Source organism: Octopus bimaculoides, chromosome 2 (assembly GCF_046866305.1).
Source record: "Octopus bimaculoides isolate indiv1 chromosome 2, ASM4686630v1, whole genome shotgun sequence".
NCBI classification, from domain to species: Eukaryota; Metazoa; Mollusca; class Cephalopoda; order Octopoda; family Octopodidae; genus Octopus; species Octopus bimaculoides.
The window spans coordinates 35,920,640-35,936,328 of NC_142929.1; the positions used below are offsets into that span (position 1 = coordinate 35,920,640).

At 34.1% G+C, this 15,689-nt stretch overlaps 1 protein-coding gene across 3 annotated transcripts in view; it reads left to right on the forward strand.

The window, feature by feature from the left end:
* Positions 1-15,689, forward strand: part of LOC106871713 (protein kinase C-binding protein NELL1) — a 389,762-nt gene that overhangs the window by 229,209 nt on the left and 144,864 nt on the right. For all 3 annotated transcript variants that reach the window (XM_052976225.2, XM_052976230.2, XM_052976231.2), the window contains exons 3-4: positions 1,017-1,167; positions 10,422-10,692. In XM_052976225.2, the coding sequence (XP_052832185.1) occupies positions 1,017-1,167; positions 10,422-10,692 (422 nt within the window). The remainder of the gene's footprint in view (positions 1-1,016; positions 1,168-10,421; positions 10,693-15,689) is intronic.

The window sequence follows — 15,689 nt, forward strand, 5'->3', positions numbered from 1 at the left end:
TTGATTTTAAGAATAAAAAAAATTTTTAATGGAAAGAGCTTGTGAGGTTGGTGGTGTGGGGAATAGGCATGAGTCGAATGTTGAGAACAGCAAAAGATTTGTCATTTGTGCTACCATTGTGAGTGGACTAAGAAAATTAGGAAGTATAGCGTAACACTGATTTCCAAAAGAAACAAATTGAAGTACATATCAAATGATAGTAGGTCAAAATAAGTTTTAAACTTATTACTTTTTCTCACAGTATAATAGCCGTTATAATGATCTGAAATTATTTCCCATTAACCAATAACACATAATGTGACCTTACAATAAATACATTTGTTCAATGTTTCTCTCAAGGAAATTTAAGTATCTAATTAATGATAACATCGTATATAATCCTTTCTGCTGTAGGCACAAGGCCTGAAATTTTTGGGGAAGGGGATAGTCAATTACATTGACCCAGGTACTTATTTTATCAACCCCAAAAGGATGAAAGACAAAATTAGCCTTTGCAGAATTTGAACTCAGGACATAAAGACACATAAAATACTGTTAAGCATTTTGCCCAGTGTGCTAACAATTCTGCCAGCACACCAACTTTATCGTAGTATATAATACAAACCAACAAAGGAGGGGTTATGTTATTGCTTGACCTGCTAGAAATAATAGCCAATTCTTGTTCAAAATGTAAATGATCTTTAAAAAGTGGTAGGCTACAGTTTTTAAAAAGAAGAATAAGGCAATCAATTGTCTCTGCTCTTGAAAAAAAAGGAAAGAACACATTGAATCTCAAATGCAGTTCCCCAATATCACAGCTGCCATTAAAACTCACAGGATTTAATCCACTTAGAGCCACTTAATTAATCTCACTATTCACAGAGAAAGCATAACATTATCTCTTTACCCTGTAACATTATCTCTTTACCCTGTAACATTATCTCTTTACCCTGTAACATTATCTTGGCTGATGGAAGAAAGTATTTGAGTTGATAGAATTATTTTAACATGTATTATTTGCTTTATGTCTGTTACAGATAGCCAGAGAGTGGTTGTTCTACCAGATGCAGTCAGTGCTAAGGCCCAGAGATTTCTCAGAGAGAACATTGACATTACATTTCTTGCTACATTAAAGCAAGAAATTGGAGATAGTGGAAGTATTTTATCCCTCTCGACAGGCATTAACAGGTACAATATTCCTTAGTTTTTGTTGTTGTTTTTTTTCTGTGGATTTAAAGCTATGATGGCATGGTGATGTGTTATCTGTGGACCCAGTGTGTGGCCTATTATTAATTATTTTTGTTTTTTATAGCCACTTATATTTAAGTAGCTAAATAATGTTAAGAGATACTTGATCCTCAAGACTCCTCATTTCTTCTATTAATCTCAGATTTCGTAAGTAATTATTATTTATTGGCAAATAGAAAGAAACTAATGTATGTTAATTTATGTGAACTCATGTGAGATAAACTTTCCTTTTCCTCACAGCAAAGTAATATCTAAAAAGGCTTGTCAGTCTACCTCATAGTCCCAGCAGACAATGGAAAAGGTGTTACCCCAGAGGATGGCTGGAACAGCCACTCTGACTCATGGGACTCACATTTGTGGATAGCCATCTCTCTCCCAATAACAGTGAGCAAGGATATAGTGCAGGGGCTGAGAATGCTGGAATTTCCTCTACAATAGGCTCCACTGTAAACCTGTTAACTTATCTTGGAAATTTTGAATTTTACTCTTTTTCCATCATAAACATGTAGCGTAAGCATTCAAACATCATCAATATCCTTCCAAATCTTGTTGCATTTCACTTGGAATTTTTGATCCTCCAAGGTTGTCTTGATGAATAAGTCAACCCTTTTTTTGGCTATGGTAGTCACTATATATGAATTTATTTTTCTTGACATTAATCTGAGAAGTTGAAGAACCCATATACATCAGTTTAGTCTCCATAGACTATAAGTTTATAGATATTATGTTAAATGTGTTAGCACAATTAATGCTCAGTTAATTATTGTGTTATTATAGGATGATCATTGAAGGGGTAATGTAAATGCAAAAGATATCCCAGGAAAGGGTAATCTTGAAGAAGAGGGGTAGAATAGGGCCTGGGAGTTGACCTTTTAACCAGGAAGGAAAAGCTGTGATCATATCCCCTTACAAGGCCTCTGAGACTAGGGACAGAAAGGAGGTAGCTATCCTCAAGCCAAAGATGTGGCCTAAAGACTTGTAATAGCGTGGGCTTTGCTAAAGGCACCCAAGATATTAGATCAGGCATGGGTAATCTTTTTTGAGAAGCAGGTTACATGAGACATGGTTCACCATCAGGTGAGCTGCACTACTGAAAGAATTCAAGGCAATTTTTGATTAAGCATGCTATTCAGAATCCAAAAAGCCCTACGAGCCACAGTTTGCCTGTGATTGTACTAGATGGTAGTGTTAAACCTAGTGACAGATTAAGCCTATCACTCAAATAGGCTTTGGTGAGATTTGAACTCAGGACATAAAGTGCCAGAACAATTACTCCCCAATACATGACATTCAGTACTCTACTGTTTCTACCAGTCGGTCCACCACCTTAGAATATTACTTTATATATCAACCCCAGAAGGATGAAAGGCAAAGTTGACCTTAACAGGCATCACATTGAAAGCTATTAAATTGTGAAGTGTTTGTGTTGTTTATAATAAACGTTGTTTTACATTTCTTGCTCACAAGATATTACGTCCAATCTTTAGCATATTTCTGTATATCTTCTCAAATCACAATCACAGGAAAAGTTGTTGATAATTCTTATCAACAAAGACAAAGCTGATAAATATGCACAAGTGTTGCAAAATAAGTTTAATTACCAGTAAACAGCAGCTTGGGCGACACTTTACTCAATTGACAGAGGAAGGTGACCGATCAAACTGATTATGTAAGCAGAATTCTGATTGGTCAAAAGTGTCTTCTTGTCTCAAGCTCTGATTTTCTGCCTATTCTTGTTGGAACCTTTGATACAGAATATCAAAATTTTAATCCGTTTCACACTTATAAAATGTCAAACAAACTTTAAAATTTGCCATTACTGTCATTAGCCAGGAAACCAAACAGATAGTTTGATAACCCACTAAAATAAACATTAAAAATCAAAAGGAGAGAATAAACAGCTTTGTAAGTTTAACTCAGTGTTTATTGCAAAAGAGAGGTGCAAAATTTAAGAAGCGACTTGTTAGAATATACATGTCTGTGAGGAGACATAAACAAGAATAGCAAAAATCTACTATACCAAAAGAACTGGTAATACATACATTACAAGTATTCTATGAAGAGAACATAAGATTGCTGTATAATTCAACATGAATGTGAAACGACATTAAAGATCGTATAAGGTAAATGAAGGTTTCTGTAGGAACGCTAAGACATATTCAGTTAGTGAGTTTACATGTGCAAGGATGAATTATGATGCTGTCATCGGTGTTAGATGCAGTAAGAGCTGGTAGCAGTGATGTCGGTGGTGATGAATTTCATTGTCCTAACACAGAGAAAGTAAGCAATAGCTTCCTGGAGGCAAACGCAAGCTAGACTTCTTAAGCAGAGAAAAACTTATTTATTTAATGAAATTGCTGGTCTCCATTGTGATAGGTAGAAACTCCAAGCAATGTAAAATATGGCCTGGACCGTGATTACCAGCATGAACGTCAAACTTCAAAAAGTAGTTAACCATTTAATGGTTTTAGTAAATTTATACAGAAAAAGTAAGCATTATACCATCCAGCATAAATAAAAGTCAACTTCATTATATTTTTTTCTGTAAAAACCTATTCTGACATTAAATGAGTCAACTTCCCCGTATGAATGTTTACATTTGTATGTCATTTTTCAACAAAAAAAAATATCTAAAAATTTCTGGAAATGATCTATTCATATAATTTATGTGCCCACTAAAGTTTATTTTTGTTTTTGCAACAAAAAAAAAAAAGTGCGTAAATTACATGGGTTTTTACGGTAAGTAATGTACTTAACAGGTGTAGACATAACTGTGTAGATAAAAAGTTCACTTAACAGCCACTTAGTTCCTGGTTCAGTCCCACTATGTAGCAAATGTCTTCGCTGTAGTCCAAGGTTGAACAATGCTTTGTGGGTGAATTTGGTGATGGAAACTGTGTGGAAGCCCATTGTGCATGTGTGTGTAATTGGGCTTTAATGTCCATATTCTACTCTGAGCCATGAGTTACAGAGTGGTATCATATGTCAAAGGTTTGTGCTCAACAGATTGCCCAGTAACTCTATGCTATCAAAGATGAGTGGAATGAAAACTTCTGAACAGGAAGAGTTAACAGAAAGAAGGGTATCCAGCTGTATGATAATGCTTTAATAAGATATACTTGTCTGACCTATGCTAACTGATGTAAAAAAATGGGCATAAAATTAACAAATGCACTAATGAAATATATCATTGAACATATACATGATTATATACTCTCCATATTGCAGTATTATATCTTTGTTTAATGAATTAAAGTGAACATTCTTCTCGTATCATTTTGGTTATAGGATTAAAATCAACTGGATGACTGTCCACTACTTTAACCCTTTAGCATTCAGATTACTCTGTCAAATGTAATGCTTATTTATTCCTATTGCTTTGAATTAATTGTGCATTATCTCACAGCTTCAAGATTTTAATGATGTTGTTGCTTACACATTTAGCGTGGCATTGTAGGATAGGTGTGAAAGACCAAACTTCGGTTTGAACGTAAAGAAAACACAGGTAGAATATTTGGGCCTGACATGGCCGGTTTAAATGCTAAAGGATTAAACAACCCCCAACAGACTTCTCTCATTGGTCATTGCTGCTTCATCTTTTAAGTTAAGTAGAAAGTAGATATAATATCAATAAAAATTCATGATGTCATTGGCAATGTCTGTGTGCCCACTCCCAAATCACAAGTGTGTTTGAGAAAAACTGATAGGCAACTCTATTGAATAGTAATAATAATCTGTAGCAGATATCTCATGTGGTTATATTTGTTGCATACCAGTGACTTAAACATAAATCCATAAATTTGATGCTTGCATTTCTCAACAACTTTTTTATGCTAGAGAGGCTGGCTTCAATAAAAATGTTTACATAATCACCTTGTCATAGCTAACTGATTTACTGAGAGGTAGGTAATTTTGATTAAAATATCATTAAATGCTATCCTGCCATTTATCAAGGACTGAATTTATAATTCTTTCTATTAGTGGTCCTGCCTTTTGATATGAGAGCTTCATACTATACTTTGATTTTTCAAGACTTTTCCAATAACCAGCATTTTTACCATTCTGCCCTCTCAGACCTGGGCTCCTCTGTTTAGCTTTACTCTCCAACTGAGCTCCTGAGCAAAAACATAAATAGTTATACATGCAGCAAGAGTAACTTATGGACAGAACCAGCTGCATCTTCTTTTTCTATGTATATTGTTTATTTCCGCCTTATCAGGAATCCAGTAGTGATGACATTTAAACTAATCCCACTATAGCAGGAACATGACATGACAGGGTTAAAGTTGTCTTTATTGATGCCTGTTTTTGTCCTTCAATATTTTTAAGAGCAAATACCAATTGTTACACTTTTCATGAACAGCAATCGAGGCAGGAAACTAGTGTAGCTAATATTCCATTTTGTTCCCTTTTTGTGGTGTATCAGTGATTTGAATTTAAATTCACAGATTTGCAATTGTTTGTCAACATCTGTCTATCACTAGACAAGCATGCAACAACAGAAATACCCCCATCATTATCTTTCAGATAAATCAACCAATCAGCTAATGTACGATTTCCTTCATTTACATAACCCTACTAGCACCCAAACATTCCTACGTCATCAGCTTTTCTAACCAATCAGCGATCATGCCTATATAATTTGTTTCTCACTGATCAGCAATTTGGATTGTCGTTATACTAATGAGTGTCATTAATTAGGGTTGTCTTGAGAAGCTTACAAAGCAATGAGTTGACTTACAGTTTGTAAATGACTTATATTTTTTAGTTAAAACAATGTTATCCTCTTTCAGCACTGCTTATCTTCTGGCATTGATTTTGTCTCCATTGAATAGGTCACAAGTTCAAAACCTGCCCTAAGCATTATTCTCTCCTGTTTGCTAATGTCTGCTTCGCATTAAAAAACTATATCTGTCTTACTACATAGGTTATGTTGACATTCACGGCTTCATTAAAGCTAGAATATCTGTTATCTTACAAAGTTTCATTGACACTTCTATAACAACAAAACCGTGTTGACCCTTGAAATAAGACTGCTGTCATAACAATAACAGGTTTTTGGGGGGGCGGGGGGGGGGGAATATTGTAGGATGTATTGTAGTAATACTAGTCATTTGTATCTATGAATGATGATCTATAACTGTTACTTAAGAAGATGCCTGTCAAAATGAACTAAAGACAACCAGAGAATGAAGAAAATCTCCTACAGCTATATGTCAAATTAGGACTTTCCTAAGACTTAAGAACTCCATGTAAGCAGAGATTTTCTTAAGCTAACAGCCTAAGTAGAACATAATCTAATTAGATTTCGGATTTATCATATGTTCTCATTAAAACCCGATTGATGACAATGCACTGAGCTGATCTAATAATCACTTTATACCTTGCTATTATTGTGCTATAATTGTTTTGTCTGATTTGGTGCTTTCAACCATTGATTATAGATTAGAAATAAAGAAGAAAATATAGTAACCAGAAACTGTTGCTATTTTGCATTTTGTCTGTGGTTCATGAACTTTATGAAGATTAGGAAATTAAATGACAACTTTATATGTAATTATTTATCAAACTCTATCTTTCTTTTTTCATAAGATAGTCAGAGGTGAAGGAACAGTGCTCATAATCATTGCCAGTCCTTTCCAGGTTTATGAGATTGGTATGGATGATATAGCCCAAGGTTCCACACAGTGGGACTGAACCTGGAACTATGAGGTTGGGAAGCAAACTTCTTACCACACAGCCACTCCTGCTTTGGCAACATCATAAATATATGAGTGCATGGGCGATCAACTGATATTGTGACATCTACCATTTGTAGTTGCTTTGCAAGATTTAATGGTGTGATCTATTATTCAGGACTAGAGTGAATGATGATGTACAAATGTGTCTTAGCCATAGCTATCACATTAATTAAGTCTACACTACCTAATTAAACATTTTTATTTTTCAGAATTGCAAGATATGATATGAGGGGGAGTCATTTGATGTTTCTAGCAGAGTTAGTAACTGATAGAGGTAATATAGCTGGATTGTGGTGTCATTGAGTGCAGTAACTTAAAGACAAACTGGCAGAAGTATACAGAAAGCAAAAGAGACATTCTAAAAGCACTCAGTAATGATTACTTCTGCCAACTCAAATACTTTCTATCTTTTTATGGTCTGCAACAGATGAAACCTTGGTGGGCTTGGTTGGTACACATGAGAGAATTTGCCACTTGTTAGCAATGACATTTTCAGATTTGGTACACATCTAATAAAAGAAAAACTGAAAGGAGTTTGTGTTCTAAAATTGGATTCACTTCTTACATCATGATTAATTTATAGTACAAGAAATATCTGTCTACAACAATGTATCTTTTACTTGTTTTCGGTCAACTGACTGTGGCCATGCTGGGGCACCATTTTGAAGAATTTTTAGTCTAATGAATCAACCCCACTACTTTTTTTCTTCTTGTAAGCTTCGTAATTATCCTATCAGTCTCTTTTGCCAAACTGCTAAGTTACAAGGACATTAACACACCAACACTAAGTGTCAAGTGGTAGTGGGGCATAAACACACACATACACACATATATATATGTATATATACACAACAGGCTTCTTTCAGTTTTCATCTACCAAATCCACTCACAAGGCTTTTCTCAGCCTGAGGCTATAGTAGAAGACACTTAGCCAAGGTGTAACACAATGGGTCTGAACCCAGAACCATGTGGTTGGGAAACAAACATCTTACCACACAGCCACGCCTGAGCCTATGTATAGAAGAAAAAAATTAATATAGTAGAATTGAGATGATAATAATAAAATAAAACCACACGAGTTTGAAGCATCCAACAGTTACAGATATTAAATACAATATTCAGTTATACTAAAACTTTATCAAGTTATATATTCAAAGTTGTTTCTTGGCGAGAGGATGTTATAATATTTTAGATTTATTCTCAATGTTCTCATTAAAATTTGACTGATGACGAAGTTGATTTAATAATTACTGGCTGTATGGTAAGAAGCTTGCTTCCCAACCACATGGTTCCGGATTCAGTCCCAATGCATGGCACCTTGGGCAAATGGCTTCAACTATAGCCTCAGGCTGACAAAAGCCTTGTGAGTGGATTTGGTAGACAGAAACTGAAAGAAGCTCGTCATATATATATATATATGTATTTGTGTCTCTGTTTGTCACCCGCCATCGCTTGACAACCGATGTTGGTGTTTACATCCCCGTCACTTAGAGTTTCGGCAAAAAGAGACTGATAGAATAAGTACTAGGCTTACAAAGAAGAAGTCCTGGAGTTGATTTGTTCGACTGAAGGTGGTGCTCCAGCATGGAAACAGTCAAATTACTGAAACAAGTAAAAGAATAAAATAATGATTTTCTATTTGTTTTGATTTTGATGTAAAGATTTAAGAAATATTTTGACTGCTAACTTCACATTTACTAAGCATTTTACTTATATTTCAATCAATACTTCTCACAGTTATCGGGCATTTGTTGTTTTATTTGTTTTCGTGGAATGTGTTATTTTTAATGTATGTTTCTTTATTTATTTATTTAGTTATTTTGTTAATGAAATACACATTGTTTATAATAACACTTTATTGCAGCTGTCAGTTGAGGAAACAACATAAAGGGAAATGGATAAAGAGTAAGAGCTTAAAAATCAGATGACAATGACTTGTTCAGTTACTTGGTTCTTTCAGTTCAGTTGTGCGGATTTAGCAAATTGTGAACACATAGCATGTCAATGTCCTTTGAGGATGTCAGTACTCTCATTTATTCACTTTTCCCTAGGTTCAGTACAATACTCAATCCCCATGTATACTATTACAGAGCTGCTTTCCATACCATCATGAATACTTTAAAACAGATTACTTCTGTTTTAAAGCAAGGTGCTGGCATGGTTGTTTGGTTAAGAAGAAGCTTGCTCCCTGGTCAAGTGTCTTTTACTATCACCCCAGAATGACCAAAGTCTTATGAGTGGATTTGATTGATGGAAACTGTAAGAAGCCTGTTGTGTGTGTGTGTTGGTCCCTTAACTGACCAGTCGCAAATTCTGTCTCTCCATTCTCCATCATTCAAAATATTTTCTAAGCATTACCCACTATTCTTATTTTCTTGGTCCCAAGGCCATATTTTGTTCAGCTATTTGTCCTCGTCCACCGTCCCAAATCACACTGTGTCATTTTGCTTGTTTTCTTTCATTTTGTTTGCTCTTGTCCCTAATTCTACACAAGAAAACATTTTTTTTTTCACGGGCACCACCAATTGGGAAGCATTCAGCCTTATTGTTAAAGGTGCGAAACAGAAAAGTACCATTGGTCAATAACTGATGAAGAATTATAGACTTTCTCTTTGTCTCACATTTGTTTTTACATTCAGTATACATTATGTTGTTCGTTTATATATTTTATTCATTTATATCTATTTAGACATGTGTGTGTGTGTGTATTATCTTGGTCAAGTTAATCTTGCTACTCTGAGTAACACCTGTAAGTGCACAGGGTCTTCAGGGAAGTTATGACTTATAACATAAGTCATAACTTACCTGAAGACCCTGTGCACCCACAAGTGTAACTCAGAGTAGCAAGATAGACTTGGCCAGAATGAAATACAATATATCATTAATCTTTACTATAGTGTTGTGTTCTCTTTTTTTTTTTTTCTCTTTTTCTAACAGTCATCTCTAAATAGTTGTGTGACTTTATTATAGGTGTTCGGAAGGAAAGGGTTAAAGTATGATGGGGAGAAAAACACTAGGGTCTTGTTATGGAGAAGGTACATGGCTTCCCTGCATTATATGATGGTGGGTGGGAGTAACAGGGAAGAACATAGAGATGTTATTGATAGTGTGCCAGAGTAAATCCTTAAGGAGTAAGAGAGGATATGATTGGTAGATTAAGAGGGGAATGGAAAAGGTGGGGGATATAAGAGTATGTATGAGGGGAGACTAAACTGATTAGATGAGGGTAGTGGTTAATGTAGTAAGTGATGAACAGGAGTGAAGGTGCTGCTTGATGGAAAGTATCTGTTTGGAAGGTGGGGGTAAGGTGAGTGTGATAGAAGGGATCCAAGAATGATAGATCAGGAAATAGGGGATAACTGTTTAGATTGGTGAAAATTATTTCCATTATGTTATTTCTACTTTTAATGTCTTTTTTTTTTCTCTGCTTTTCTCTTTGCATTTGCCGGACAGGATTCTCGAAATTGAAAGTAGTGGCAGGAGGAACGAAGTGAGGTTTTATTACACACATGACCAAAAAATACAAATTGAAACATTCCCTTATAAACTTGCTGACAATCATTGGCACAAATTAGCACTGAGCCTAAGTGCAACAGACCTCACCTTATTTGTAGACTGTGAACAGATCTATAGACGAGTCATACTGACGTTGGACACAAATTTTAAAGCTGACAAAATATCACTGTTTTTAGGTCAACGTAACAGAGAATATGCACATTTTCGGGTAAGTTCAATGGTTATTTCCTCTATCTTCAATACATATTTCTTTTTTTCATTTCTCTGGTTCTTCATTTTATTATGCCTTTTGCATTGAATTTTCCTTCATTTTATATTGTTAAAATTTCTTTGTATTTGTATGTGTGTATAGCTAAAGTCAATATCTATTGACTATGCTTATCTATATATGAGTCATTTGTAATACAACTTTTATAAAAATGACAAAAGATTGCTTGACGAGTCATTCTGTGTTTCTTTTATACATATTATTTTTCCTTATATATATTCATAATGCAGCCGTCAGTTCATATATCACCACTTCAAACAACTTTCTTTTCTTCTATGAAACTCCAGATCATATTTGTATTTCATTGTCTGTATATTTTGGACATTCTTCCAGAGAAAAACAAAAAAAAAAAACAAATACTTGAAAAGAAAATATTAATCTAGATTACCCAAAGTTAATCTGAAAATGTTAGTCTATACAAAACCTAACCTTTCTTTGAACTGTCTTTGCATTCCAATCCATAAAGATGAAAACAAGCTTTGTCTTTAGTATGTCTCCTCTCAAATTATATGTACATAAGCAGAAAGCCAAATCCTTATTTATTCTAGCTCAGAGTGCTGAAAACATTGTGCAGTGCTATGGAATATATGAGGGCTTGTAAATGAAATTCCAAATCTCTTTTTCTTTCCATTTTTGTCTCATACTATCAGGAAGTGTTGAATTCAGCACTTCCAACTGCAGAACTGAGAGAATATTTGTAAAATTTACAGTACTATCACCACTTTGAGAGTGGATTGTATTACATTGTGGTGCCCAATTACATCTAGGTGGACTGGGTTATTAAGAACTAAGTGTATTGACTATGAACCAAACACCTCTCTAATGACGATATAAACTGTAAACTCATCATTTACTTCTTTGATGCCCTTTTCACTCTGTTACCTAGACTTATTTTATATCTATTCTTACACACATACAAATGTATAATTGTGCATGTCATGTGTTCATGTATTATAATCATTGTATGTGTGTGTATATATGTATGTATATATGTGTGTGTGCATATGTGCATACATGCATCATGAATCTAGGTACAGGTGTGACTATGTGGTAAGAAGTTTACTTCCTAACCACATGGTTCTCGGTTCAGTCTCACTGCTTGCCACCTTGAGCAGGTGACTTGTACTGTAGCCCCAGGCTGACCAAAGTCCTGCAAGTGGATTTGGTAAACAGAAACTGAATGAAGGCGGCAAGCTGGCAGAAACGTTAGCACGCCGGGCGAAATGCTTAGCGGTATTTCATCTGCCGTTACGTTCTGAGTTCAAATTCCGCCGAGGTCGACTTTGCCTTTCATCCTTTTGGGGTCGATAAATTAAGTACCAGTTACACACTGGGGTCGATGTAATCGACTTAATCCGTTTGTCTGTCCTTGTTTAGCCCCTTGTGGGCAATAAAGAAATAAGAAACTGAATGAAGTCCTTCATGTGTGTGTGTACATATACATATATGTGTGTGTATGTATATATATATATATATATATATATATACATATATATATATTCAATACATACTATATAGACAATACACTGACCTCAGTTTCTTGAAGTGAATGCTGAAATACTTCATACACTCCTATCATCTCACAGACTAGAGACACAAAATACATATACCCACCAAAATAGCAGATAATTTCATTGCTTCAATAGACCCAAACTTTGTTTTGGGATTACCAGCCTTTTCTAACAAATCCCTTGGTTCTAAGCTTATTTGTACTATTATTTTGTTATAGTCTACAGATGTAATACATTAACTATGAAATAAAATTGAAGACATTATCTGTTATAAATAGAACATTTATGTGATATTGCTTGTAAGATGATTAGTAAATGTTTTTAATTAAGTATGTCATATATATTAATGAAATATTTATCTAAGAATCCACAGCTAGATGGAGCAGCTATTGTATTTTGTTCACTGGGATCGTGGTACTGAGAATTCAAGTCCAGACCTTTTCATTCTTTAATATAAAACTAACAATGTAACACAACATACAGAGATTTGTTAAAGCTTTACCAACATAGTTGTACTGCAGCAGAGTAAATATCATAGATAAATTATGCTTTTGATTTCTTTCCATAGTTAAGATTGTTTACATCTTGACATAATGATTAAAATAATAACTACACTCAAAATGAAAAAGGTAGAAGGTGTATTACAAAAAATTTAGTTTTCAGTGATGTTCTTTCTTAAGACTGCATGTACCTTCACTACTACCTTTGTAGGCTTTACAGTCTCAAGAACCAAATGCTTCAGAAAATGTACATCATCATCATCATTTAAGACCTCCTTTCATGCTGGCATGGGTTGGATGGTTTGGTAGGAGCTGGCCAGGCAGAAGACTGCACCATACTTCTGTGTCTGTTTTGGCATGGTTTTTATGACCGGATGCCCTTCCTTACAGCAACCACCCTGCAGAGTGGACTGGGTTATTTTTAAGTGGCACCAGCACTGACAGGGTCACCAAGTAACTTCACAAAACAAGGGTAACAAGAACTTCTAAACAAAATATATGATTAGGATTTTAAATTTGCTTTCCTCAAATTTTGATCTGAAACCAGTGTTGAAACCAATATTGTTGTATTTTGGATAAGTTATAATTGATAAAGCCTATAAACACACTCACCAGTTGTTGCTTGTCTATATTTCACTTCTCTTTCTTTTTTTCCAAAATAGTTGATGTTTGTTTATGCCCCCCAAAATATTTGTGCTGCAACAGTCTATGGCTTTTTCAATGGTTGTACATCTTTTCTTTTTAAAATAATCCAGAAACAAAACACACACACACACACACACACCACACACACACACACACATACCACACCACACACACACACACACACACACACACACGTTTTGGTACTAGTATAAGTTAAAAAAAAAATTAAAACACCATACAGCTTGTATACTTGCTACTTTGGAGGTTGAACAATAGCAAAAATTCAGTTGTAAACTAGAAACTAAGCATTTAAAAAAAATGTATATCCACTGAGAAAGCTACAGAGAACTGCTTCAGAAAAAGGAAAGAGAAGTAAAATATAGACAAGCAACAACTGTTGGGTTTGTATAAAGGCTTTATCACTTACATCTCTTCCCAAATATAACAAAAAAATTCCATATTTTATGAGTCCCAATGAATTTCCAACAACCTTTGTATTTTTCAAAATAACAGTGGACTTTCCATAGATGCTGCTAGTTTATTCATAACAGACAGGCTTTTGAATTTTTTTTTTTTTTTTTTTTTTCCAATGAGTTTTTGGATAATAAATGAAAATAAATCAGAATTATTCATGCAAGCAAGAATTTTCTATTTTGCGTCTTGAAAAATTAGAAGCTTTTCGGGAAATAAAAAAAAGGAAGTGGGTAGGAAAAGATTAAAAAATTTTCATTGTTCTGTAATACCATGCATTATGAATGGGTATTTAGGGTTTAAAAAAAAATTTAAAAAAACATTTACATCTATAATTGTTTAAGCTCACAGATTTGGTATTTTGTGAAAGAAGATTTTCATAGGAAGAATTCAAAAAGAAAAGCTTTACATAATATTATTGATGAATCTTTTCATTTTTCGTAATATATGTTTCTTTCCACATATTATCTCTCTTCCATAGCTTTTTTTTACAGCTTCCTGTTACTTTCCTATACAAATTCATTGTCAGTTTAGTTTTAAACCAAACACAATATATTAACATGTTCCATTATTTCCAGAAAATAATATTCATTGTTAAGCAATCTTCTATAATTTCTTGGTTGGCACATGTAATCTTTAGTCATATCTAATTTTCTGAACGGTGTTATGCAAATAAAGAAAATGTTTCTTTTTTTTTTTTTAGAATAAAGTATTTAAACATGCATTTAGTTTTTCAAAAAAATGAAAACACATTGCAGTCTGTGATAAATTTATTTAACCTTTAAATGGTGGACATCATCAATTAACATTTCAAAAGTGTTACATAGATACAGCCATCACTAATTGATGTCTGATCATCTACTTCGTCAACTGTGCCTAAGCATAAGCAGCCATTATCGATGGGATTTATTCAGCAAAGAAATTTTTTTTTGACTTTCCTTCATTAGATGTTGTAGATGACGATTATGATTATGATGATGTTCTAGATAACAGAGAAGAATGTGATGCTTCAAACCAATTTTGGATGGGAAAAGTGTGCTTATTTTCTCCATTTGTACATTTAGTTGACAACAATGCAGGAATTTGAAATGAATTTATGCTCACACTGCATGCAAGGGAAAGTGAATATTTTACAGTACGTTTTGATAATGTGATTAAAAATTTTATAGTGCAAAAGATTAACAATTAGTTAATTAGTCTTTGTACTTATTTAGATTGGAAATTAGTAATAAAATTATCCTTAAGAAGAGATACTTTTTTGTTTTTTGCCTATTTGGCACTCACTTTTATGCAACCCTTTCCTATTGTTTAAGAGTTAAAGTAAAGAAGTCATTGACCACTTTCTTAATGGCAATATCATTTTGCTCCAGCATGGCAGTATCATTTTGCTGGTTTGTATGTGTGCATACACACACATGCATACATGCCCACACAAATATAAATACATACACATATATATATATATATATATGTGTGTGTGTGTGTATGTATATATATATATATATATATATAGCCTTTTACCTATTTTAGAAATCCTTGAGTGGCAGATTCACAGAATTTTTAGAGCACCAAGAAAAAATTGTTTTCTATTTGTTTCAGCTCTTCTCTTTACATTCTGAGTTCAAATCCCACTGTACTAGTCAAGTACTAGGATCAATGGTATCAACTAAACTCCTCTCCTCTGAATTTCTGGCTTTGTGCTTAAATTAGAAATCAGCATGATTTTCTAATACATTTTCAGATTCAGTCTCATTGCATGGTACCTTGGGCAAGTATCTTCTACTATAACCCTGGACCAACCAAAGCCTTG